This window comes from Pholcus phalangioides, unplaced genomic scaffold (assembly GCF_987345545.1).
Source record: "Pholcus phalangioides strain wild (caught in Gottingen) unplaced genomic scaffold, Ppha-v1.0 ptg000009l_1, whole genome shotgun sequence".
Lineage (NCBI taxonomy): Eukaryota > Metazoa > Arthropoda > Arachnida > Araneae > Pholcidae > Pholcus > Pholcus phalangioides.
This window is the reverse complement of record NW_028301602.1, coordinates 46,890,972-46,918,826: the sequence shown is the minus strand read 5'-3', so window position 1 is coordinate 46,918,826 and position 27,855 is coordinate 46,890,972. Positions and strand designations below refer to the sequence as shown.

Here is a 27,855-nt window from a genome sequence, read left to right as displayed (position 1 = left end):
TCAGAGACTAAAATCTGGTCGCTCGCAAGCTTCACATCGTGTACGGAAAAGGATGGGATCTGAGAACCTTTCGATCATTAATCGTTCGACATCAGTTAGTGAAGAACGCTCCCAGAGTATTTTGTTTCCAAGCGCCTCTTTGTCATATGTTTTGAAGAAATGAATCTCGTGTAGGAAAATGTTTGTCTCTCCAAGTGATCGTCTTAGATGATATTCAGTTGTATGTTCTGCGAGATTTTCAGAAAAAACGAGGGTATCATCGTCGAAGTTGGGGGACAGGTTCGAGAAAAAAAATGGTAGCGTGGGATGAATGGTATCGATATTGAAACACTTTATAGGAATTTGTAAGCTAGAAGGTGGGGGGGGGGGGGAGAAAGAAACAATTATTTTTGTTTATTATAAAGTAAAATCTTTTTAAACGGAATGAAGAAGAAATCTCAAGGAGATAGCATATTAAATAAAAACCCTCGAACGCCGCCTATCTATCACTTCGTGGAATCTCCCGTCTACCACAAAGGCTAATTTTTCTTCGGTTTTCGTCGTAATGTGCATCTTTTATTCATTTCTTTCTTTTTTATTATTTCTCCGCTTCTTTATTTTTTTCCGTGGGTGGATATTTCATTCCATCTTTTGTTTGTTTGTTTCTATTTTCTTCCATATCAATCGTGTTTATGCCGGAGTTGGACGAGAGCCCAAGTAAGAGCTTTTAGTCCAAGGAAAAACGCTCATCCTTAAAGACGAAGGGGGGGGGGCAGAAATAAAAGCGTCGTGCGGTCTTTTAAAAGCAGCATAAATATCGGATGCTGTGCATTCACCGAAACGAAACCAATTTCATCACGAGTAAATTTTAGGAGAGAGGTATCCTTCATTTCTTCATTTTGGATTCATCTGCACCTGACAGCGAACAACAGCAAGAAGCCAAACATTTAACCAGACTGACAGAGAATAATAGAGATAGTTTTCTCTCTCTCTCTCACTGATAAGCTCTTTAAGATGTATTCGCATAACGTGAGTTTGGTTTCTTTTTTCTCTTATCCTTAATTTATTCATAGATAAATACATGATTGACTGATTAATGGTTCTATAATCATTCCCTCGTCCAAACTTAACGGCATTCATTTAATTTACTTTTTCGAATATTATATATCAGTTATCGATGCCAAATAGTTTGTTTCCTATTTTAATTAAGCGCGTTTTAATTCGATCAGCGTAAATTTTAGAACAATATTTTTCGCTTAGGAAAAATTTCTTTTCTTGTATTTTCGTTGAGTTTTACTTGCTTCGCATGATTTCAAGTCAGCGTTGAACCCGCTTTAATCACCGTAGCTATTTTATAATTCTGCGTGGTAAGTTGGATATTAGGAAGTAGAGTTTCGAAGGTTATGCAGGGTGGACGAGAAGACCTGGAGACATTTAAAAATTAATAACAAATCAACCAATTGACGTAAAACGTGCAGTTGGCACTAAACTACTTGCCATGGCCTAGAGTTTTTGTTTCGTTTTTTTGATAAATTAAAAAGAAAAATGTTTAAATTTCAGGTGGTGCTGTAAGACGAAAAACTCTACATAACACATAAAATGCAACACAAACAGTGAATATTCAATGTCTTTGACAATTAGGCGTTGCAATAAAACAACCACATTTCAAATATCATCAGCATCTTTTTTTAACCCGTTCTATATCTATACGGGTCAAAGGGTGCTCACTGCTCATGTTGAAATATAGTAGTTTCATGGCACACAAATTGTCATAAACATTAATTACTCACTGTTTGTATTGCATTTTTTGTGTTATGACGAATTTTTCGTTTCATGGTGCGCCATCTGTGAGTGAAATTCGAAATTTTTTTTCAAATTTAATCATAAATCTCTAGGTCATGATAAATATTTTATTGCAAACCGCATCTTTTTATTTCAATTTTTTGATTTGTTATTAATTTTTTAAATTTATCCACAAGACTTCGCATCCACCCTATGTATTTAAAAATAACTATAACAAGCATAGAACCGACTATAAAGAAATTGGACACTACTAGTGTTTGTTAACTTTTTTTTAACCCATGCATCTTTTTTGGGCTATGTTCTTCTGGTGCCCCACCCCCGTCTTATTCGCCCTTCCCCTCCCCCACCATCATGCAGGATGCAGGAGTGAGACCTTTGCTACTAATTGCTATTTAGGCAAAACAAAATTCATAAAACGAGCCAAAATCTTATAAATAAGTTCTATCTGGATCCCTGAGCCAGTAGGGTGTGATCATCTCTCTCAAGAGGGATTAAATGGGGAGAAATTGGTCTGTCCCATAAAAAAACAGCACGATCCAACGAACCTATGCAATAAGTCGCCACTATCGACATACTGCCCTGAATCCACGCTTCCTTTGGCGAACTTAATTTATATGAGAGTTTTATGCAGGGCTGTCCCAACATCAAAAGAGTAATGTTCTGGGGGAATTCGTATTTAGCTGGAGGTAACATTTAAAATACTTTCATGCTTACTCGCTAAGATTGTAGTACCAGTCCTCATCCTGCCAGGTCTTCTATAGGCATGAGGTGCACGGGTTCTTCCCGAATAATAGACCCATGAGTTAAGATATTTCAGGTTCCGTGATGTACCTCTGCTGCAGTCTGAAAAATTCCGTATATTTTTACCTCACCGTATTTTATTTGAAAACTTTATTTCTTCACAGCTCTCTGCGACCCCCTTAACCTAATGTTAGTCAAAGTGTGCGTCACGCCTCCTAGGGAAGTCGTCAACCTTTATCAGGGGTGTTACCGACGAGCTGGAAATATTCATTTGTTTGTCTATTTATGCCTCGAAGTCATTCTTTTATGCGAGAATTCACATATCTACTAAACTCTTCTGGGGAGTCGCAGGTGAACCATGAACAGGGCAAAAAGAGCCTCGGGTGATAACAGTTTAAGAACCAATGCCTTAACCATTTGTCGTGGCTCCTTGGAATACCCCAGGATCACAATTTCACATCCAGGGGCCAGCAAAAATTAAAAGAAGACTCCACTGGTTATTTAAAAATCAAATATACATAAACAGTGTTGCTAACACCTGAGAGAAAAATATATTTTTCTGATTCTTTTAAATTAATTTGCACTTGAGTAATTTTTTCTACAAATTAAAAAAATTACAAAAAAAATCCATCAGCAATGAATCTTCGCTTCTAAAATTTTTCTACGTGGTGAATGGTGAAATTCATAATCATGCGGTGGGTGGGCAGATGATCTGGCATTAGCTTGTATTTTACGTCAAAGTTGCTGTAGTTTTCACCAAAAGACTTTCTACTTTAGGGTTCTTGTTCTTCGAGTCAATGTCTTGGAAAATTTTCCGAGTTCTGGCTTGATCTCTGTGGAATATTTTCTCATGGTTTATCGGCATTTCCTTGTAATCACGACGAAGTCCTTTCGAGGAAACACGATATATAGGGGCTTGATGCATTATTTTCAATTTTCTAAAAGGTGTTTTCTATTGAACGTTTCTATATTCAGACAAAATTTAATACTCCTAAACTCGAGGGAATGTTTAAATTTTGTGTATGTAGACTTTTCATAAATTTATTTGATCAAAAGATCTCTTTGGACTTTCTAAAAGTCAAGTCCAATACATCATTATCACTGCGCGAGTCATACGTAAGGCAATTTCAAAAATTAATGTCGAGGAAAGGGGTTATCTAGGATTAGCCATGAATCATACAACACATCCACCCACATCATGTAAAGCGTCAAAAAAGAAGTTTCACAGTTGAACAAAGATGAACTTTTTTCGTAAATCACTTTTTGTGCTTAAAACTACTGAAAAATTAGCAAAACTAAATACTATTTTCTAAAACATTTTATTCTACCAAGAGCTGAAAAAACAAAGAATCCGAAAGAAAAGAAACCTAAAAATTAATGACAAAAAGAATTTTGTGGTTTCACTCAAACGCGACCGCGTGGTAAGCTAAGAAATTTAAGTTTTCAATCACATTTCAGTGAAAATCCCATTTGAGTAAGTTATCACTTTAATTTGACCCTTCGATGCGTCCCGATGCAAACATCACGAAGTAAACAACACCTCAAGATACATCGGGCATTTCTCTACACACTCATATGTCTTTCTTCGATACAAAAACATTTTTGATTCCCCCCAGCTAATTTCGCGATTTGGACCACTGTGGGGCGTCATGATTATTTCACCCGCGTGTCGTCGCAAACCTCGTCAGCGACGATCCCCATTGATCTTCATAACTCTCTGAAGGGATACCATTGAGAGAAGAATTACATTGCACATGCATACGTGAACTGGCTGAAATGTTTTTCCCCCTCCATCTCCTTCGCTGTCAAGAACGGACAAACTCTACTTCGATTCGGTGCATACTATATATCATTACATACATAGGAATTTCCATTCCCTCAAGGTTCTGTAATGCATTATATCCGTTTCGTATAAGCGTTTTATACGTATCCGCCGAGTGTTACCGAGCTCACCTTGAAATATATCAATGTATATACATATCTCTGTAATGGGATTTTGCGATTCCCGCATAATATTTTACATGCTCCACTGAACCCTTTGTTTTGCAGCTGGAGTAAAAGAAACAAAAACTTTGCCATTTTTTGTGTTTGTCTTTCTTTTTTATTACGCATATTTTTCTTTTTATTATTCTTTTTTCATTCTTCTCTTTCCTCGATCAACAAAACGACGTTTTCTTTCCCCTCGTGAGGTTTTTATTCAAAGATTGAGACAAAAACTGATGGATGATTCCGTTTTTCACATTTGGTTGCAGAGTTGAATTTGCCTGATCGATGCCAAAGCGCAAATCATCCAACGTAGGTGTAAAGAACTTCATGTCACATATTTACACAGTCGATCCTTGGTTTACGAACTCAATTCGTTTGTGAACCGATTTGTTCGCAAACCGAAACAATTTCTCCCTTAGAAATCAATGCATTTTTTTTAATAAACGTGATTATCACGTAGTGTAAATTTTTACAACAGCTTCGTGCTCGTTGTTAAACTTAATATAAATCGTTGAACTAACGATGGAAAAATAACGATAGTATGAATGAAATATATGAAATGAAAATTATGACAGGGCCATGTTCACTGTCATCCATAATTTGTGAAGAAGCCCTCAAAATCTCTGCCGGCCAAATTCATGGTTCTGTGAGACACCCGGCGACAGACTACTTAATTCTCTGAATTTGTTCTAAACGTATTTCGTGTATTCGAAATTCTTTAAAAAAATTGAACTCCAACAAGAGCATAATTGATCCTAATACTTAGAAACCTCTTAACCGTTTATTTTTTTTAAGAAAACCATCGTAAATTTTGATTCTGGCAGAAAAACATTTATCGATGATTTTGTTCTACGTTTTCTTTTTCTTCATGTACTTTTCGCCGAAACCAAAAATGATCATTAAAAAGATTCCCGAATCAGATGCCTTCTTTCTCTTTTCGTACGTAGACTGCTGTGTAATTTGGAAAAATTACTGTAGATAAACGTGAGGTTCTTTTTTTTTTATTCTTTCTCTCTTTTTTTTTTACACCGTTTCGTGATTTATCTCAACGCCGGTAAAACACGTGATTTTCCACGTCGTTACCATCTGACATGTAAATGCCTGTAAATCTCATCATCCTTACGAATGTCCAAGGTTATGTCACGAAAACGCTTAAAATTTATGCGCGAGATAAAAATGGTTAGGCTTTCTTTTCACGAGGAGAATTATCACGTAAGAGAAAAATATATCTTGTACTTCTTGAATGGAGATTGAGATATTTTCAACTCATAAAAGAAAAAGAAATCATAATATGCATATACATTTAAACTCGATTACAACGACCTCGGTTGTAAAGACACATCGACTATAAAGTCAATAACACTATGTGGCAAAAAAAAAAAAAACTTTTTCTTTGTTCCTGGGTAGAATTTGTTATTTCTGTGTTTGCTTGGCCTGAATGAGTATGGAAATGGTGATGAGATTTCCCTCAAACTTTGCTTTTGGGGTAAGAGGATCGATATTTGCTAATTGGTCATTTACCATTGCGTGACTGGGGTATCTTTGCCACAGTCAAACGTGGGGAACGTGTTGTAGGTGTTTTAAATCTGCTGATTTCTCATCAAGAACTCTGTGACAAACAATTTAGTATGACCAATTTTTATGTAATAAGGGCATTAGTGCTTTTGGAAGATCATTCGCGAGAAATAAACAAAATATTAGTGTTTTAAAAAAATCATAACATCCCACGAGACAAAATGCCGAATAAAGAAAGGCCGTGACTGAGATTATATTGATAGGATATGCATCTGCAGTTCTTGGTCTCAAATCAGCGGTTTTTTGTTTGGCCTAATTTTTTCTTTTTTTTAATGTTAGAAAATTTTACATTTTTCATGAGTGATTGGCGACGATTAGTTGTGTTTCCCGCTTTAGTTTCGATGAAATATGGTCACCCTCCATGATTTGTAGGGCTGACAACCCTACAGGACAAAACTATCATTTATCGCGTGATATTTTTGTGATACACTTTCTCCAATTCACGCGATCCTGTTCTTCGAGTATTTCACCGATAAAATAACAAAAAATCCACAAGCCAAGTTTAAAACATGAAATTTCTATTTGCCCGCCCTTTTTAGTCGTAAGTTATTGGGAAATGAGGTTGGCTAATCGGAAACAAAAACCATGTAACGTAGTATAATTTGTGGTTCCAGCTGATTCCCCATAGAGAACAATGTTAATGAGTTGCTTATAACGACAACAAAAACGCAACGACCTCGGATATAACGGCGCATTTTCATCGTTTTTGTTTCAATTTTCATGGCGCTTAAGGAAATTCTTAGAAAGGGAGCTAATGTCCGGAAATGTTCGTCTCTTATTCTATTGTTACCTAATGATGCATATTTAAGAATATATGAATGAGGCTAATAAACGGGACATTCCCGTATTTTCCCGAAATTTGCCCTTCCCGGCTTTTATTATAAAAAGTCTCGTTTCTCCGTTTTCTAAATGAAGCTTCATATTTTACACATAATTAAATATGAAAATGTTTATTGAAATTGGAGAAGATAATTTGTGTATAATTTAAAAATCATAATTATTTATAAATGTTCATCACACATTTTAATTCATTGCAGACTTTCCGTGGTTCTTCATGTACCGACCAGTACTCACTGTTTATAAGCAATAATTGGCAATTTTACTGACAATTAGCAACATTTTAGCTTAGAATTATCGATGCCCAGTGTTTAATGATCCGATTTCCCGCATTTACGTCGATGAAATATGGTCACATCGATTGTAATGAAATTCCAAGTTCGTATATAGAATTTGAATGCATGCGATTATATTTCTCGTATTTTAAAAGTCTCGCAAACGGCAGCCTTGGTTGCAACGACCCCTCGGTTATGACGACAAAATTAAGCGTAATATTCGATGTCGTTATAACCGAGTTTGAATGTATACTAAAGAGGATGGGTTTAACCTCTAATCATATGTTACACGTTTAGTCGACATTGAATGAAAACGATTTCTGTGATCCGGGGATTTAATAAATAAAAAAAAGTAAAATATATGACAAAGGAGAGAGAGAGGAATAAATCAGTTTTTTTGAGTTTCCCCGTTTCGCCCTTGGAACACTTTCCTGTCAATGTATTGCTGGAGAAGAATGATGGCGATGGTGATGCGCATTGTTGTGTGTGTGTGTGTGTTTGCGAGGATGGACGTTTATAGAAGGATGCGACTCACGCTCATTGTTATGTTATTTGTTGCACTTCGAATAAAAAAAAATCTATCGTAAATAGAAAATTGCCACATTCCTAACGCCTGATACAACTATCGGGATGATGATGATGATAGAGCATCATGATCCTACTCTTTGCAATGCCATTTCCTCTCCTCTCTATCCCTATTATAACATTCTAAATACTCGCCCCACATATTTATATTTACTCCATCGAATTGACCGCAGCATCGCACATTCGAGCATCACGTCGTTCGCATCGCAAGGTAAGTTCTACGGCGCTTTTTTTTTAATCGACTTTCCAGAGTAGTCTTGCATCGATTTTCTATGTCTACTGTTATCTAACTTGGAGCATTATTTTTCAAACTTTCTTTTCCGAATCAGTTTTTATCGTACAACTTCATTAAATTTATCTTTAGTATCTGCACACTGTATGAAACATTGATAGGTATTTAAATTATTTTGTCTGTTCTACGGTATTCACGATATATACAGGGTGATTCCCATTGCTGCATTTTACTGGCGAATCTTTGATCTTCGAGGCTTACTTCTAATTAGAAAAAAAATTGCAAATAGCGTGTAGAACTCAAATGTGTATCATTCATGTTGCACGGGGTTGTATAGTTATTATCAGGGCTAGGATTTTTATGCTCTAAAAACTTCTAAAAAATGCTCTATAAAAAATATGCATGATTTATGCTCTTATTTCCTCGAAATTAAAAATTAATGTGCTGCCATCTACAGGTATACATAGCGCACCAAGTAGTGTATTTAGCTTTAAAAAAGCACAAAATTAAAAAAATAATAATAATAAATTAATTAATTAATTTTTTTTTTTTTTATTTGATAAAATTCCCAAAATTTCCCCCAAACGCTGAAATATTCCGCCATTTACCAATTTTAGCCAATTTTTCAAACGAGAGTTACCATTACCGACACCGATTTATAGCCACACACCAGTCGTTGAAGGCTTAGTATTTTTATGCTCCAAAAATTCAGTGCCATTGCTGATTGGTTGAAAAACCTGAATTTGAGAATTTTTTACCAATCAGCAACGACGTTCCGTTTTTAGTGCATAAAAATCCTAACCCTAAGAGCTCTCGTCAAAGTCGAAAACCGAAAAAACCAGTCTGAAGCGGGATTGGAATAGCGGGGGAAAAATTTACTTTTTATCGGATATATTATCACGAAATATGCAAAATATGCCTTAAAATTGTGAAAATATGCTCTATCATGTAAACATAGTGAAATACGCAAAAAAATATATAAAAAAAATATGCAAAGACAGAAATCCGAGTCCCAGTTATTACAATAGAAACGTTAACTTTTTATACGGACAGCCGTCCTCAAAAACCCAATTAGAAAGTTTTTGCCCTACATCTCCTGAAGTCGACAAAGGAAGAAAATTTTCGCGTTTGTAGGTGCAATATTCGTCGAGATATTTGGATTCAAAAATCTGAGAAAATTTGGCAAAAAAAACAGCATAAACGAGGGAAAGAAATGCTGTTCGTTAGTTTTTGTTGTTCTTTCCCAACTTTTCTCCGATTTTTGAATTAAAATATTTCAGCAAAGTCTACTTAGAAGCTGTTTTTTTGTTGTTTTTTTTTTTTGCCTCATGAGAGATAGGGCAACAATTTTCTAATTGGGTTTTTGAAGACAGGGTGTTCGTATAAAAAGTTAAATTTTATATTCGAATAACTATACCTCTCTTGCAAAATGAATGGCGTATCTGAGGTCCACACGATATTTGGATATTTTTTTCTGATTGGAAAGAAAGGATTAAGGCCTTTAGGATTCACGGTTCACCAGCGAAATGCGGAAATTAGGGAATCACCCTGTAGATTTAAGAGCGGACTTGGAACATTTTGTTTCAAGGTACACACACCATTTGGTCTTGTACCTTGAAACAGGGTAAAATTACAAAAAAGAATAGAAATATTACTGAAAAAAAAATACAATGAGTATTTTTTAAAATATAAATCATACTACATACTGTATATTGAAAAAATATCAAAATAATGAAACAAAATATGATTATTAATATATTTATACACAAAAGTAACAAAATTGGAAGTAGGAACGTGTTTTTATGTGTATGTAGATGAAATGCATAATTATTCTTTATTATACTTGAATTCTAACAAAACTGACACGTTTAAAAAGAAATACGATAAACATGTTGGGGTAAATCGAGAAGCTAATATCTACTAAGCTCACATACTTAGAATAAGACAACCGTATATAAATACTTTTTTATGAGCACTATATTATATTTTATCATGTGTGTGTATATGGTTTTTACTTTTTATAATTGCATTTTTAATTGGGTTATTTGCTGTATTTTAGAAATATACGGCATCCATATTTGTTATGGGTACCTTTTGCTCAACCACCTCGTTGGGCATTTTGCCTGTTGCGGCCTTGTAATTGTATTTAGAAAGTAAAGGTGAATGTTTTTGAATCTTTGGTTCTATGAGTTCCTTTGATGCTGGGTGATGTCATTGCAGATATAACATCCGTGATGTCGACGGTTGTTATATCTGACATTGATGAACACAATGAAATATTTCCTCACCTCTCCTACTTTTGACTTGATGGAAGTTTTTGTTGTACGCATCTCCCACACTCTGAACTTCACGTTTCTTTTTTCCAACAAATTTGACCAGGAAATATCCAAAGGTGGATGGGGGAGAAGAAATGAGGGGTGGGGCTTAAGTTTTTCTAGAAGGGAAGTAGAGCTAAAATTTGAAATATAAATTGTATAAAATGTAAAAGAAGCATTAAAAGTCAGTATAAGTAGGTAAACGAGGAAAACTTTTTCACGGTACACGATGTTCCACCATCTGTGAAAAATACAAATGGCTTCGCCCACAGAACTTGGTAATGATGAGCACTTGATACATCGTAGATTATAATTGCTAAATATAGTCCACTAAACTTGCAATGTTGAGAAGAAACATGGTAAAAACAAGCAAACAATTTTGTTACTAACACATGCCTAATTGCAAAATCTCTGTCAATGTCGGAGCTGAAACAACATTCAGTTGCGAGGTAATGCATTTCTCTTGCACTCGAAAAACATCAGCTAAAATGCAATATTAAAACTATTTCAAATCTTTCAAGCTTTATTATGGTCAAAGTACGAGTTCTTCCCAATGTGTGGAATTAACTGGGGGAAAATTCTCTCGAATTCATCGGATTTCAAATCATCGTGGAATTGCGATTCGCATCATAATTTCTCGCATTCTGGACAAATATAATCCTCCGCGTATGATTATAACGATGAAAAGTAACTTTTAAAAAATTCGAAGTCGAAAAATTTTGTTCATGATAATAGCTTTTATTTCCCGTTTCGAAAGTCGAACGTTGAACAATTGTATCTAAATATTCCTCTCTTTTCTTTTTTCGTAGAGTAAATTCAAATTTTGTTTAAAAAAACGCACCCTCACAAAAAGAAAAGAAACGGAATTCGCTTTTACTTTTTATTATTTGTTTGTTTGTTTTTTTTTCAAACGTTATTTTTCGAAGAGATCGAAACACGCGCTTCTCTAAGCTTCAAATTTGGGGATTTCGGACGTTGCGCTCGGAAATATGATGCAGAAATAAAATGTTGTTCTCGAAAGAGGATTTGAAAGAAAAGAAAATAGCATTAGCATATGGAGGAGAGCAACATCGATATCTTCGAGAAAAAAAGACAATTCGCGATCAGGTATAAAATTAATAGAGAGTTTGTGCATTTATTTATTTATTAAGCATATGCAGTGTATACGGATGAAATATCCAATGAAATGAAAAGGAAGCAATGGCTTAACGGTGACGTCGTCTCTCTTCGAGAAGGATTTACTTTTTATACGAAGATGCGAATTCCCTTTTATAACCTGCAAATCGAATGAATGCTACCATTAAAGATGAACGAATATTTTTATCGAACATCTATCTCGTGAACTTAGACGTTTACGAAAAATTTCGAGGAAATCGACGTTGTTATTACTAAACCGGTTTCCATCTAAATTAAAAAGAACAACATTGCTCATTTATATTTCCTTACAAATTCAAAAAACGACGAGAATTTTTTTCCACCTCCCACACTCGTGAAAAAACATCGACAATTAAGATGACGCATACACAACCACAAAACCGCCCGTGACCGTAGATCACAGATACATCCGAAGACGGAGATATAATAATAATATTAACACCCACGTACAACTGAATCGGTCATTCCTGCTTCGAAACCAAGAACAACTCCGGTCTGTCACTGCGCGTCTAGTATTGCGTGTGAAGTCGGCGCTACCATCTATATTTCCAATTGTGAGGGAAGATATTATGATTGAATACAGTATTTTCGATGTTGTGCCTATGTGTTTAGTCCACTACTTAACCGTTCATGGACCTCGTAAACATTCATCTGACGAATTTCTAACTGATTGGCACATGCTAGAAAATGTTGTGTATGTATGTGTGACCCCTAATGAGCAGTCGACCCCGATTAAACCGATATCAACGGTTCTAGCACATAATATCCGATTATGCGGGGGAACAATTCGATTGCCGTTTCACGCCGTTAGTACAGCTTGCAAAATTTCTTAAATAACTCGAAACGTCTTACACGCATCAAATTGTCCCTTTGCTGTAACCATCCTTTTGAAGCAGAAAAATTTTCGCAGTTTTCAAAATCGTTAGCAACAATTTCCTCTGCTTTTTGTCTAGCTGTGGCAGTGTTTATCAACGCGTGCATTTTGGCTTTTTTAAAACACGATATCGTTGCAATACAAATCAGTCAAGACCGTCCAAATTAGATTTTCTCTGCCGGTCAAGCTTCCGTTCTCTTGTCAATCTTTTTCAATTAGATTAAAAAAATTTTTTTAATGCTTAATACCTGCGCTTGAGAAATTACATACTATTCGGCAATTTCAGTTTACGTTTGTTTTTTTATTGCATCCATTCATATTGTTTTCTAATTTCAACACGTTGCATGAAGTCATCGTGTTTATGCTAATTTTTTAAGATTTTTAGTTCATCGAAATATATTGCGCTCTTTATTGGCTCAACGAAAATAAAATCGCTATAATAAGGACAGCTCAGACACTTCAAGCCCCCAAAAAAAGTCTAGAATTTTTATAAATCTTAACTGACCACATGTTCGCCATAATTTTCGAATGTTTCATCTGATAAAAATATTATGTACATGGTGGTTAATATTTATTTGCAGTTGTCTTGTGAATCATGATATTCGATTAAGTGGGGAAACTGTAACATAATCTCTATAGGATAGGGGTCTTCAACCCGTGGCCCGCCGTCGATATTTTGGTGGCCCGCCAAAACATTTCGATCAATTGACGAAATATCATTCAAAAATAGGGTAAAACGAAGATTTTTCGACAAAAAAAAGTCACCCAGCTTATTATAGACTTTTAACAAGGACAGGCTGATCAGTGTACAGTATTTAGTTTCTTAATAAGGCCTTTAACGCAAAAGAAAACCACACCATACATAACTTCGGCTACATCCCATTCTCCATGAGTTGAAGAAAGCAGAAATGAACGGAATTTCCATGGTATCGTATTTCTCGGGTGCATGGTTGGGAAAGGGGCAGATGAATGTATGCATCTGGATTGATTGGAAGAAGGATTTGTACAATATTGGTACAGTTAGTATACTTGCTTTTTGTCTTTGAAGCCTTCGATCAGAAGCCTTTCAGTCTTTAAATGTGTGCACGATGGCGATAGCAAAAAAAAAAAGGAAAGTCGAGGAAAAAGTGAGATTTTTCCAAGAAAAGTTGGTCATCCCTTTATTTTTTCGTCGAACACAAGGCTAAAGCAGTTTGTCTCATTTGCAATGAGAGCGTAGCCATGATGAAGAATACATTATTAAGAGACATTACGATACCAAGCACAGTGCGAAGTATTCTGGATTGCAGGGACGTTTTTGAAGTGAAAAGTCAATGAACTGAAATCGAAGCTGAACTGCCAACAGTCATTACTCTTCGGAAGAAACGAACAGTCTGAAAATTGTGTTCGTATTAGTTACATAATAACAGAAAAAATTTCGAAACTTGGGAAGCCCTTCGGTGATGGAGAATTCGTTAAAGAATGCCTTCAGTCTGCAGTTGATGCGCTTTGCCCATCACAAGCTCAAGCTGTTTCGAACATTAATTTGTCTGGTGTGACAGCAGCAAGACGTGTGGAGGATCTGTCAGCAGATGTATTCAAGACCTTCAAATCCAAATATGAGGAATTTTTGTTTTACTCGGTAGCTATGGATGAATCGACGAATGCAACAGATACCGCACTAGCAGTCATTTTCATTCGTGGTATTGACAAAAACTTTAAAATTGTTGAGGAGTTAGCTAGTGCCATTGCACTTACGGATACTGCACGAAGTTTGACTTATATTCAAGTTTGGCAGAAACATTGGCCAAATGTGAGTTGGACTTAGGCAACATATCTGCCATAACTACAGATGGTGCTGACCGGTCAGAAGACAGGGGTAATCACATTGATAAAGGTAGATGCCGAAAAATTCGGAAATACGAAGATAATGGCTTTCCACTGAATGAAGTGGAATACAAAATCAAGAACTAGAATGCGTCTGACTGATCGGCATTTGGAGGATACTTTACGAATAGCAACAACACAAATTTTACCTAACATTGAAGCTTTAGTCAAGAAAAAACAATGTCAAGTTTCGCATTAATTTAGAAATTACATCCACTCGCATTCGTAATGTAAGTAACTAAAGACTTCTTTTTAATTCGGTACGTAATTAATTCAACATTATAAATGGATATACAAAAATCATCCATTTTCATTCTGTTTCATACAATATAAAAAATACCTAAAATAATTGGTCTTACCCCAATTCAGTTTAATTTTCTAAACAAAAATGCTACATAATGGAATCATAAAATATGTAGTACGTGTCGCATTTTAATTTGTCGTATCTGAGCGTAATGTAGGATCAACCTTTTTGGCAGGGTGTGGGACACTGAGATTGATTGGAGGCACAAGAAATCTCTGAGAGAAATTTAGATTTACCAACTTTCAAACGCATTTTCAACTAACAGAAATGTATTAATATCGCAAATAGTTTTTTGACACTACAATTTGAAATGTTTTTTTTAAATCATCCAAAATTAATATTTGTTAAAATTAATTGAATTGAATGTTTAAATTTTTAAAAATATTTTGAAACATATTTAGTTTGTGATGGTCTTTGGGGGGTGCTCCCCCCCCCCCCCACAACTTTAAAAAATTTAAAGTTATCTTCGGTTGTTAAGGTTGTTAAAGTTAGTTTGGTAGTTGGTTCAAGCGCACACAGATGGCATCACAGCCTATATGTCACTTGGTTCTATTTAGATAAAAAAAATTCCACCTCTTCCAATAGTTCAGATGTCGGTATATCTCAAAAATGTTAAAAATGGCGCTTGTGGTTCCTTTTTTATAAAAGCCATCCGATTGAACTTAATATTCAGCAGCACATTCCACAGCCTTTGTGCTGTAGCGCGAGTATCGTGATGGACTCTCATCACAAAGATTCTGGTTCAATCGGCAGAAACAGTGATTGGCTGAAGAATCGGCTTTCTTTCATTTTCCAGGCGAGCATGAGCGAGCCACTTTCCCATTTGAAGTCTCTCCGCAAAGAGTCACAGGCAGACCTTCAACACGATAGTTACAAAAACACGAGAATTTAAACATTTGTCATCTTCACTTCCAATGCGGAAGACCGGCGGCAGCACTTGTTGAACACAAAACACGCATAACTCGGACATCAGAAATACACTGGAGCCACATATATGCACAAACACTTCCCGGCATTCAAGAAGTAATCCCAAAAGGAAGTGCTCACGAAGTGCATGTACAGTGTAGTAACAGAAGTAATGCACCACATTTGCGCTGCATTTCCAAATAGTTCCCACGAAGACATTTTTCACATCTTTATGTATTTTTGCCAGTTTATTTTCCATTAACTTTCTGCGACTCTTCCTAGGTCAATCGTCGTCCACACAAATCGGCAGCTGCAAACCGAAAAATCTTCGACCAGAAGACGAGCAGCATGGCGCATTCGAGCACCCGAACATTCCTGATCCTGGTCATCTTCGCAACTTCGACAAGTGCGTCATTTTTCCCGATCTTCGGCGGAGGAGGAGGAGGAGGATCGAACGCCCAGAGCGCTTCCAACTTGTGCATCTACTCGGCCGATCCATCCAAGTATCCTCCAAAATGTTTCTTGTGCGCGCTCATCGTGTATAACAGCGCGCTGCAAGCATGCGTGAATGGATCCACCAGCATGCCAAACAATATAACTTTTTCTCAGGCTAAATGCATGGAGAGCAACTGTGCCATCAACTACCCGACGAAACCCGCGCCGACGGTACCCACCATGCCACCAAAACTCGAGGCCCTCGCGGAAGCTTTCTTTAAGGGGGGCTTCAAAGGTAAGCGCAGCATTCCGGATTCGGACCGTTCATTCCAGGGCAACAACGACATCGTTACGAACGATGGCAAACGCGTGGTGATGAGCGAATCATTAGGTGACGACGACGACGACGGGCGGTCTAAGTATCTTTTGCAACTGGACGGCATCAAACTCTCCGACGCGAACAACGTCCGCATCGTTAAGTTCGTGGACACTTTCGCCGCTTCGGACTTTATCGCGCAGCCAGAACCGGAGCAAGAACTGAGTATAGAGTATGAAGAGTACTAAAACCGCAATTCACGATGCCATTTATCATTTTTACGACTCTTCCACCAAATATATGTATACATATATTAAAAAGTGGCCCGATACGCAAATTGTATCCCTACTTAACATAGCAAAAGAGTCCAAAAGTCAACCGAAGAAAAAGGGGAGGGAGGAAATGGAAGCCCCCATGAAATTATTTCACATGATGAACAATAAAACGGTTTACATAAAACATTTCTCTCTTGTGACTTTTTTCTCTCTCCTCGTGAATCACACGGTTGACGATTGAAATTCCCCATAATGTCCAATTATGGTTTTCGATGCGATTGGAATCTGTAGACCAGGGATTCTTTACCTATGGGTCGGGAGCCAAACTTGGGTAGCAGTGGCTTCCGAGATTAGTCGTACGGATCCACTTGCAGTCCTATTATAAAAGCGCTTATTGCGTGACTGGTTGCATTCTAACGAATCGGTACATGCAGGAACGTGTTGTGTGTCTGTATATGCGTGGCGTATTAATGTTGACACGGTTGTGCTTGTTTTCGTCTTCTGCTGTTGCTAGTACTACTCAACCGAATGTGTACCTCGTCCACATTCCTCTAATCTAACGAATTGGTACATGCCGGAATGTGCGCGTAAGTGTTGTGAACCTAACGTGAAGTCTGTTTGTGTATAACGCTTGTTATGTGTAGAGCTGCCATCTGCCACAAATTTTTCAAACTATGAGTGAAGAATAATAATTGAATATTTGCATCGATGTAGGCTTTATGGCGAAACATTTTAACGGTGAGATCAGCTCGTATTTGCTCCTCGAAGTTGGGGAACCATGGAAAACCAACTTCATCCGACCACCACTACGGCTACAATGTGGTTCGGCACTGTGGTGGCGGTGTTGCTGGTGCTGCCATCTACCTTCCATATTTTGAAGTGAAGATGGTAAATGCTTGAATTTTCATGTTATGTAAGTGTCATGTGGAAGGACTGTCTGCGCTCTGCGGAGAGACTTTTCCAAATTAACAACAGGAAAATTGAAGACTTTTCCGATCACTGGTTGCATTTATTTCGAAGAGCAAACAGTCCTATGGATCGCAAAGCTGATCTTCTTGTTAATTTTAGTTCGCGACTGAAAAGGGTTAAGAGCTCCTGCCGTAAACTCAGCCACAAAGTTGCAGCAAGTCTGGAACAGATTTCGACAACAGGATAAGCCCGCACCTCCTAGAGACAGAAGGCCACCGCACGCTGCTCGTGACGTCAGCAAAGTACTCCATCTTCACTCAGAATATTCAGAGAAGAAAATTCCACTGCATGTGCCAGTATCATCGTTGTGCGGAAAAGAAACGATCGGGCTCAGAATTGGCGATTTCTGTGTCTCACATACAGTCATCATTCGGTATTTGTGAGCCAAAAAGGAAGATTCTACGCCAAAATCAGAATAAGAAACGAAATAGGATGCTGTGGTTCAAAATGTGGCAAAATTGCTAGGTAGTCTTAATGACATTACAGATGAACTTGGCAACCCGTGCGGAGGTCTTCTACCTGTAGGAGGTGCTGAATAAGCCTGATAGCGAAGGTATGGTGTTCAAGTTCATTCATAGTCAAAATTCGGTAGGAGGGGTGGGAGAAAATGAAAAATCGGTGTGATTTAAATTTTATGAATGACTCAGGAGAAGCAGATTAGATGCTACTTTCAGTTTGAAAGATAGATGGCAGCACTACTTCATTATGTACTTTTCATAACTCCAGACATACACACAACAACACATTACGGCAGGGGTTCTCAAACTGTACGCCTCCGGCCTTTGTCAGGGTGCCGCGGTGACCCTGACAAAGTCTTTTCTAAAATATTCCTCGTTAAACAGCTCTGGGGAGCTGGCAGAGTATAAGCATTGAATAGGGTAAAGGGGCACCTCGGGTGGATAAAGTTTGAGAACCCATGCTTTATACGGCATAATTCATTAGTTCACTAGTAGTGCTGTTTCGAAATGGTTACGTTTGTTATAAAAGTTAATTTCCACAGTTGAGCTCTTCCAGTCCCAGTGTGTGTTTTCCTCTCATAGGAGGTTGTTGTTTTTTTAGTAATCCATACGTCTTAGCTTCCCGAGAACTCGAATAAATGAATCGGCATTAAGACTCACAGAAAGTAATCCTCTGAGGGTTGCGAGAACTTCGGTGCTAACAAAAGAGAAAACAAAACGAGCTTCTCATTTATGTTTTGTTCCTTTTCTTTTTTTCGTTCGCATACCGAAGAGATATATCATTCCTAATTTACCAGTTGAACCACTCTGACAAAAGCAGACCAAATAAGTTAATCGCTTTTAAGAGAAATTGCCTCGAGGAACAAACAAAAAGATCTTAAAAGAAAAAGGAACTCCGTTTATGTGGAGAAAAGCTTCATTAACTTCTCTCTTTTTTTGTGTCGCACAAGCAAGAAACAAAAAAACTTCCTAAGTTGCTTCTTTCTTGCGTAAAAGTGAAAATACTGTATACACATGTGTGTAGTACTAAGAAGATGCTTCGTTTGTTCCCCGACATGGCTCGAGAGCGCCGATTTCATCCGTGTGACCGAGCCGCGAAAGGCCAGCAACTAAATTGTTGACAGATACGATACATGAGAAATACTGGGGAAAAAAAACGAAATATCGAAGACCAAAATATTTCGGTCATTTCGGTTTTGTTTCTGAGCATCCCGGAACTTTCGTGCTCGTACCAGGTCAAGGGTGGCTATTTTAGACTCTCCTCAAGTTTCCATTTAATGTTAAAATTCTCGACCCAAAACAATCGGTCGTTTTTTGGAAAACAATGAATGAAACGCTTGCCTCAGCCAAACTTTATTTCCCACTTCCATATTCTAAAATTCGTCTGAAATCGATCCGTGGATGACAATGTATTTGTTTCTAAAGCCTGAAAAAAAGTTAATTTCATCATCTTCATAAAACCTCATCTCTCCTGTCCCCCATCCCGAAGACAACTAGCCGAATTCAGTTCGGAAAAACTTATGTTCAGATTTACGGTTATATAAACTGCTCCCATCACTTAGATCAGTGGTTGCTACAAGTACCCGATACGAATATGTAGAAGACTTCTGTACCCTTATATACAAGTATGTTCTCCTTGGAGATGCGTTCAAGGCATGCGTAGGAGGATTGCGTGCCCTAGAAATACATAGAATGATTGCTTATCCCCTAAACCAGCGGTTCTCAACCGGTGTGCACTTCCCAGGGGCTCCGCGGTGACTCAAGGAAAATAAAATAACTAAGTAAATTTGACAGATAATTAAAAAAAAGAGACCTATAGGGTTCCGCCATAAAAATTATATACAAAAAGGACTCCTCGAGTCAAATAGGGCTCCGATATAAAAATTATGTACTGAAAAGGGCTCCACTAGTCAAAAAAGGTTGAGAACTGCTGCCCTAAACTTATGCACGAGATATGCGTATTCTAAGAAGGGGGCACATGACGTATTCCTTCTTATTATTGTGACGCATAGCGTGTTTTCTAAGCTTTTATTACTTTTAAAACATTTGCCATCTTTAATTCAAAAAGTTGAAAACAGATGGGAACACCTACAAGAACACGAAATAAGCACAACTCTGACAACACGAATACGTTAGGCGTCACACATACAACTCAGAAAACACATTCTGGCATGTACCCTGATTAGCTAACCAAGGGGGGTCTATCGATGATTAAAATTCCAAAATATATATATATATATATATATGATATACGGATGATGATGTGTTCCGATCCTCTTTGTTTTCGTTCCATTGCATTTCGTTTCAAGCAGATTCAGAGAAACTTGTGTGTTGACAGGTTGAGAGAAGCATTAGCCATCATACTTTTAATCTTGTACGCAAACGCCATGTAACTGTTTCGAAGTGAAGAAATTCTTTAACAACGAAAAGAGGAAAATGTTTTTCTTTGCGCGCACGAAAGACGTTCAATAAAAAATGAGCAATAAAAATGTGTTAAAAACGTATTCATTCATAAGAGGCTCGCATTTTTGGATAAATACTTAAAATACCGCTTTACGAATTTCTATTTTCGTGTGAAGGTGAAACCGTCGCCGTCGGGTTGTTTATAATTACGGATGACAGCACAATTGTACAGTAGTAACGCCTCGCAATCACGACGCATGCGTTTTAGACTCTTATCTTATGACGCTCGTATCGAGTCTAGCTGTGGAAAATAGCGATGATTGCCCAAGCAAAAGAGGCGGAAGGGGGGGGGCACATCACTCACGCACACACACACGCTACACCGGAAAATGGTCACTTTTGAATGCGCTTTGCCGTAACGATGGGAATCGCAGAGATGCTGGCTAAGCATTTCCGAATGGCTGCATTGTTAGTCGTCGCTGGTTTCGGCATCTCCAGAACAAAAGAACGGCAGCGACGAGGAATGTGTATTGCCTTCCGTTTGGGAGAGACACAGAGAAGGTTTTCTCTCTCATATTTGATTCAGCTCCGTGATCCGAACGCTCAGGATCCTTCCCGCGTATACTAATGGGATCAATAAAGAGCGCGAGCGAGTGAACAGGAGTAACTATCGCGAGGGATGGTTAATAGCGGCTGAAACAATCCATCTTTGTGTTGAAGCTCGTCTTACATAAACGTACAGATTTCATTCGTCGACCCACCCACTCAAAACTCTTCTTCCTCCTCAATTTCAAAAGGGCATACATTAAAATGCAGTCGTCGTTACGTGTAACGACTGGTTATTTGAAATTAAATCGGGCTCCATCGCAACGATTGATGCCACTAGGGTACCACCGGGATCGAATTCTGTCCTCCGGCGTGTGGAGCCATCGCGATAATTGCACTACCACTCAACCGTGCATGCACTTCGTACACATTCTTCCGCGGAATTTCTAACGAATCGGTACACGTCGGAAGGTGCTGTGTATGTGTATGGAAGGGAAAGACAGGAATTCGGTTAAGTACTAGCCGACTTTCGGGCATCAGCCACTCTAACTTCCAACGTTGAAGGAAGATGTCAGAGCACTTTTCGAACACAAAACACGCGTAACACATTTCGACATGCACCAATTTGCCATAAATTCCTCAGAGGAAAATTAACGAGTAGTTCTTTTTTTTTTCCGGGTGACGATGATCCGTGGTTGTCAGTGTTAGAAAAAGTAAGCCGGAGAGATATTATAATTCGTACGGGGGTGGTAGCCACGTTTAACACTCGTTGGATGATAAATAAAACTTCATAAGCCCGAAAATCCCAAGACTATTTATGGCAAGTGCTGTAGGTAATTTTCTTTTCGAATATTTTCCTACATTGTGTGTCATTAATTTATTATATGTATTTTCCTTTCCGAAATGTATCTTTGCGAAATCAAATCACTCTTTTCGAATAATCCTATGTATAAATATTATGGTGTTGGAACACAAAAAATAGTAGGAAATGATGGATACTTCTATATGGATGCGGAAATCGTTGGTTCCAAAAGTTTATTGCAGGCAGCCGAAATCGAGAAAAATGGCGAGATTGTGCTGAATTGAAACTTTTCCCATCTCCTGATTCATCAAGATTCTCTACATCTACTTCGTGATCGAATGAAAGGGAAGATCTTCCAACTGCAAAATCAGACGCAGAGAGAGAACCAGCGAAAAAAATAAAATATAGAGTTTCTCGAGAGTGAAATACATACATTGCGTCGCAGGGCTTTGCGAATTTTATTCACATTTGCTTTTTGTTTGTTTTTGTTTTTTGCACGATCGGCAAGATTTCAATACGCATGGATTCACTGTCGGAAATAAGTAATGACCTCCTGTATTAGGTTATCTATGAAATGTGAATGTTGACGCTCTATTCTGCAGTTCACATTAAAAATTGAAGTTCGCTATTTTGCTGTTCAAACTAAACAATCATTTGATATTAAATGATCTAAACAATTCAAAAGGCATTATCGAGGCCCCGTAAACCATTGTCACTCGACATTTTTTTGCCCAGTTCTGGCATTTCCCAAGCTGTGACGAACGTTTAAAGTAGCCTATCGTTCAAGTGGGGTTCGGTTTAGTATGTACGCAAAATTTGACGGAAATCGGTCTGAAATTGTATATAGAACTTCATATACTATATATATACCCGACAGTTCCCAAACTGTGCTCCGTACTCTGCTCCTTGGCGGAGCACTGCCAGGGATAAGGATTTCTAGGTGCTCCGCGAAGAGACTGGAAAATAAATAAATAATTTTCCCAGGTGTTTACTGGATTGTAGTACATTTTTACTGGATTGGAGTTGTATGGGAGGTGGCTCTCTTCTTTTTTGAATCAACGAAAGCAAATGTTTTTCATTTGATAAAATGTATCGGAGAGAAACATCGGAGGTTTTGTTTTTGAACTAGACTCGACCAGCGGGCGAAAAAATTACACGAGTTATTTCTTCCCTGTTTGGGCCGCCCATATTAAGACGGCAGTGCATCAGATGCCATCATCGTACCACGATTAACTTGTACGATTTAAATATGACGCATGTTGGATCATAGTTTCATGCTGGCTCCACCATATTTTCAGCCGCGCAATATTTGTAAATGGGACTGGTCATTCCATGGTTTGGTCATTATTGCCTATAGTCCGTTCACCGTGTTTTCTAGCCTATACCTCCTCTTAGAAGTACCGCAGAGGAATGTGGACGAGGTACACACATGTGTGGTTTAATAGTAGCCTATACCTCCTCCAAATAACGCATTACTCTGGCTCAGAAAAACGTTTAGTGCGATGAGACTTGCTTTCAGCAAAGGTACCCTTATGAGTATCCCTATAATGAGTAATCCCATACGGTGAAGTGTGCTTTGCACGGTTCGTATAGCCTACAGACTATCCCATTGCATTCCTCATTCAGTTGGGTGGTTATCTGATTTGAATATCTGACTTCGATAACAAGGTACGATCTAGCTGAGCGATCTCAGATAGCGATCACCCGAAGATAATTGTGCTGTTCTGTGGTTTTCCCCACTCGTTTCTCATCCACTCTCGCCATACACTTGCCATTGTCGCACGATAACAGCCGTGTTCCGGATACTAATTAGTAATTGAAAAGTGTAAGCATCATGCTGGAATCTCATCGTGAGGATGAGAAATCTCATCCTCTCGTCCTCAAGAAATCTCGTGGGATCCCCCAGAGTCTTGGATGATCGTAGTACCCTCACCATGTTATGGTACCACGTCTCGATCAATTTTATCCTCAGTTTCTCAAAGTGAAATTGGCTGTGTGCGGGCAGACAGTTGCGTGATGAAATCGGCTGCCCACTGTCTTGCATAGACATTTGTCGTGGCTTATCTTTTTAAACCGCTCTAGGTTGGTCGGGAACAGACAGTGGTGTGAGAGAAACAGAAATTTTTTCTCTGGCCCATTCCACTGTTTTCAGATTAACCCTGGGCAGCTCTAGATGAATGGCAGTACCCTTGGTCTCCGGATTATTCCAGAACCTCTGCCGCCATATCCACATTCTTCCACAAGAAGTTGCGGAAACCTTCAGATTTAAAGCAACTTCTGAAAAAAGAACAGGAAGAGTTAGTTATCCATCATTTTACCTGTCGGTAGAATAACTACGATCAAATAAAAATTGACAAAAAAGTTCATCAGTTCAGGAGACGACCAATTCGACCAAATAAAAAAAAATTATTTTAAAAAAAAAATTTCCCTTTTTTTTTTTTTTTTTAAAATGGACATTCTTGTTGAAATCGGGACATATGGTCATGTCATGAATTGAAACTTGATTGCTTTTACATTTAAATCTCAGTTGCACACAGGTCAAAATTCACTTCCGGCGTTAACGTTAGAGCACCGCGCGATGAACTTTTCACCTAAAAAGCGCTCCGTGACCTAAAAAGTTTGGGAACCACCGATATGTAGTATAACTACTTCATAATCAGTGCCGTAACTAACCATTCTTGTGCCCTGTGCAAGAATTTGCATTTACGATCCATCTGGCCCATTCTTGGGCTTAAATGGGCCCCCTTCCAAGTGGGCCCTGTACGAATCCACCTGTTGCATCTGCCTAGTTACGGCACTCACTGACTATAATACCTAGCGCTGCCCTGAGTTTTCTCATGTACTGGCAGCATTGAAGTAGTTACAAACCACTGCAAATTAATAAACATGTTTGAAATGCATTGTTTGAAAACCACGGTAACCAAAGTAAACACTCCAAAAGTCATTATTGAGGCCCGTGAACCAGTGTTTCCCGACAGTTTTTGAACAGTTCAGGCATTTGCCAGGCTCTGGCAAACGATTAAAGTGGCCCATCGTTCAAGTCGGGTTTGTTTGGAATAGAAACCTCACAACAACGATACTCGATTTAACGATAAATCCTTCTACATCGACATTTTTTCTAAGTCTCGTTGGCAAAGGGGCTATACTCTAATGTTGAACTGGCACCTCTCGATATAACGACAGTCCCTCTACAATGATATTTTTTCTTGATTTGCAGAGTATCGTTGTATAGAGGCTTCACTGTACAGTTCGCCCCCCAATTCGCGGTTTTCTTTATTGGAGAAATTTTCTTGGAAACACTCAGCAGTCGTCATTCACGTGTTTTGTTTACAAAATTTGAGTTGTGTGTGTTTAGGATAGCTCATTTTTCTAAGTGCCACTGATAATGCTTCAAAAAACAAAAAAAAAAGTGAAAACTTTACAAGAAAAATTGGATATAATTGATTATACTTGGCGAGAGTAAGTAAATTGCTGCTGTGGTCCAACATTACGGAATCTACGTTGAGATGTATCAAGAAAAAGAAATCTGAAATTCGATCAGCCGTAGTTATAGCTGAACCTGTGGCAGCGGAAACTTTGCATTGCCTACGTGATCCATGTGTTTCTCGTACAGAAAATACTGGTTTTTTTTGTGGGTACAAGACTGCTGCCAAAAAGGTATTATAATTTATTGCAATATCATAACGAAAAGGCGAAAAAAAAATTTAAGGAAAGGGCTGGTAAAACGTCTATTTCATCTGAATTTTATGCAAGTAAAGGTTGGTTTCATAGGTTAAAGAAACGATTCGGATCACGCAATGTACAAGTCACTAGCGATCAAGCCTCTGCCGATCAGGAAGCAGCTAGAAATCTCCAAAGACTTAGCAGAAAATTATTGAAGAGAAGGCTTATGCACCTGTGAGAATGTGTTAAACGCTGAACAAACTGCACTATTTTGGAAGAAATTGCCGCAAACAACATTTATCAGCCAAGAAGAAAATCGAAAAATCGAGCCCCTGGTTTTAAGGCAAGTTAAGATAGACTTACTGTGTTGTTTTGTGCAAATGCGTATGGGTACATGATTAAGCCCACCGTTGTTACAAATCTGTGAATCCGCGATCATTGAAGGGAAAGGATAAGTCAAAGCTCCCAGTATTTTGGATGAACAATAAAAAGTCTTGGACTAGGAAAGCACTTTTCCTGGATTGGTTTATACGGTGTTTCGTTCCGTAAGTCAGGAGGTACCTTGAGAGTGAAGACATGCCATTCAAAGTTCTTTTGATACTGGATAATAATGTAATGCTCCTAGACATGAAGCTGATGGTGTGGAAGTCCTTTATATGCCTCCTGATACATCTGTCATTAAGCCCCTTGCTCAGGGGGTAATGCGAGCATTCAAGGCTCACTATACACGTCACTCAATGGAGATGATTGTGCACGCAATAAAAGAAGATGCAAATACAGAAAATGTCATGAAGGTATGGAATAATTACACTATCGCTGTTGCGATACTGTTGGATTATACACAACTAGTGTTGGATTAACCTTTGGTCATAATGTGCGCTCCAGAACACAACCATTTCTACACTGTCCAATAAAGAGATTATAAAAAGTATTGTCACGTTAGCGAAAAAGGTGGGTGGAGAAGGAAGAGCTCAATGATATTGATATAGAAGAGAAGTCGAACAGCTAACTAATAGCAATTCTGAGGCATTGACCGAATAGGAATCAATGCAGCACACTGCTTCTGAAACCGAAGCGGTACCAAATAAAGAAGCGGAATACAAGTTCATCATGAGTAACAAACATAGCGGAAGGACTTCGCAAGTTCAAATCAACAATAGATAATTTTCATGACATAAATCCCTCTATGTCTATGGTACGTTCTTCACGTGTAGAAAAATTGGTAGAGGAAGCCTTAGCAATAATACTCCACAATACATACTTGATGATATGAAGAAGAAGAAACGGCAAACAGAAATCACAATGTTCTTTCAGAAAACATCGCCAACAATCGCTTCGCTGCACCCACTTTTACATTCCCTTCTACCTCTGAATCACCCTGATCTTCTCATGAAGCTCAATAAACGAGATATACAAACAAAAAAATTTGGTTTTCGGTTGTTCGCGGTCACCCCCCCCCCCCACTTGCTTTTAACTGTACGCGTGTATTTTTCGATACGATACTTTGATTTTTCACACCTTCTTGACTCTTCCTCCCCCTATCATACTCTTTTTACCCCGGCGGTGACCTATCGGTTAGAAATTCTTCGGAATATGGACTGGGTCGCCGTTTCGGTTAGTAAGTAAGTAATGTCACCCCCCCCCCCGGAACGTAACCCCCGCAAATACGGAGGGGTGCCGACTGTATATGCAAAATTTGACGACGATCGGTCTAAAATTGTAAATTTGTGTAGGGAACACACAGAGAGCAACCAATCTCATATATGAGGGGGGTCCAAGTCAGAGCGCGGTGTAAGTCACAATTTCAACAATTCTGACTCAAGTCCAGAAATGCAATCTAGAAGTGCTAAACTGTTGAAAGAAAAGAAAGTCGATAAGTCTTCACACAATAGTTCGCTACTAGATTGTGAAATCACAAAATCTTTAACATGTGAAAAAATTCTAGTAAAACATTTCTTTTTCACATAATGAGGATAAATAGACTCTGACTATAGACTAGTGATTTTAACCCCCTCCCATCTTATACAGATGTTAATGTGTTATTAATTTAATGATGAAAATACATTATAAGATGATGAAAATATGCAGTGAAAGATGTCAATGTCTCTTAACTGTTTATTCATTATGAATAAATTGTCTTTTTCGTTCTCAATACCTAATGGTATCTCCAATTTTCTCAATGTCTCTTATTATCCCTGCATTTGCAAAACAGTTTCAGTTGGAAAAATACTGTTTTATTTTCTTCTTTTTTAGTGTACCTACAGTTTTTTCCCCTTTGTGTATTATCATTATTATTATTATTATTATTATTACAATGATTTCTTCCGCGCATGGCAAGAGAGGGGAAACAAAGGAAAGTAGAAATGGACTGGGATGGAAGCAAATGTTTGTTCAGTCGCCCGGCTTAAGGAAACGAATTTCTCCGGAGGGATTTTCCCGATGTGAATACTCAGCTTATCTTAACACAATACACCGTTGTGTTTGCCTTCCTCTTGAACTTCTATTTCCAAGATGATGGCAGGTCTTGCACAAAACAACGACCGAAGAATCGTACT

General features: G+C 38.1%; 2 protein-coding genes across 2 annotated transcripts in view; one reads left to right on the top strand and one right to left on the bottom strand.

Annotated features, from left to right (window-relative positions):
* The window catches only part of LOC149083217 (suppressor of lurcher protein 1-like), a 618,571-nt gene that overhangs the window by 567,528 nt on the left and 23,188 nt on the right, over positions 1–27,855 (bottom strand). The gene's annotated exons all lie outside the window — the stretch shown is intronic.
* Positions 808–16,639, top strand: LOC149083218 (uncharacterized). Its single transcript, XM_089236415.1, has 2 exons — positions 808–1,008; positions 15,716–16,639. The coding sequence occupies exons 1-2, from the start codon at positions 994–996 to the stop codon at positions 16,430–16,432; spliced, it is 732 nt and encodes a 243-aa protein (XP_089092541.1). The 5' UTR covers positions 808–993; the 3' UTR covers positions 16,433–16,639.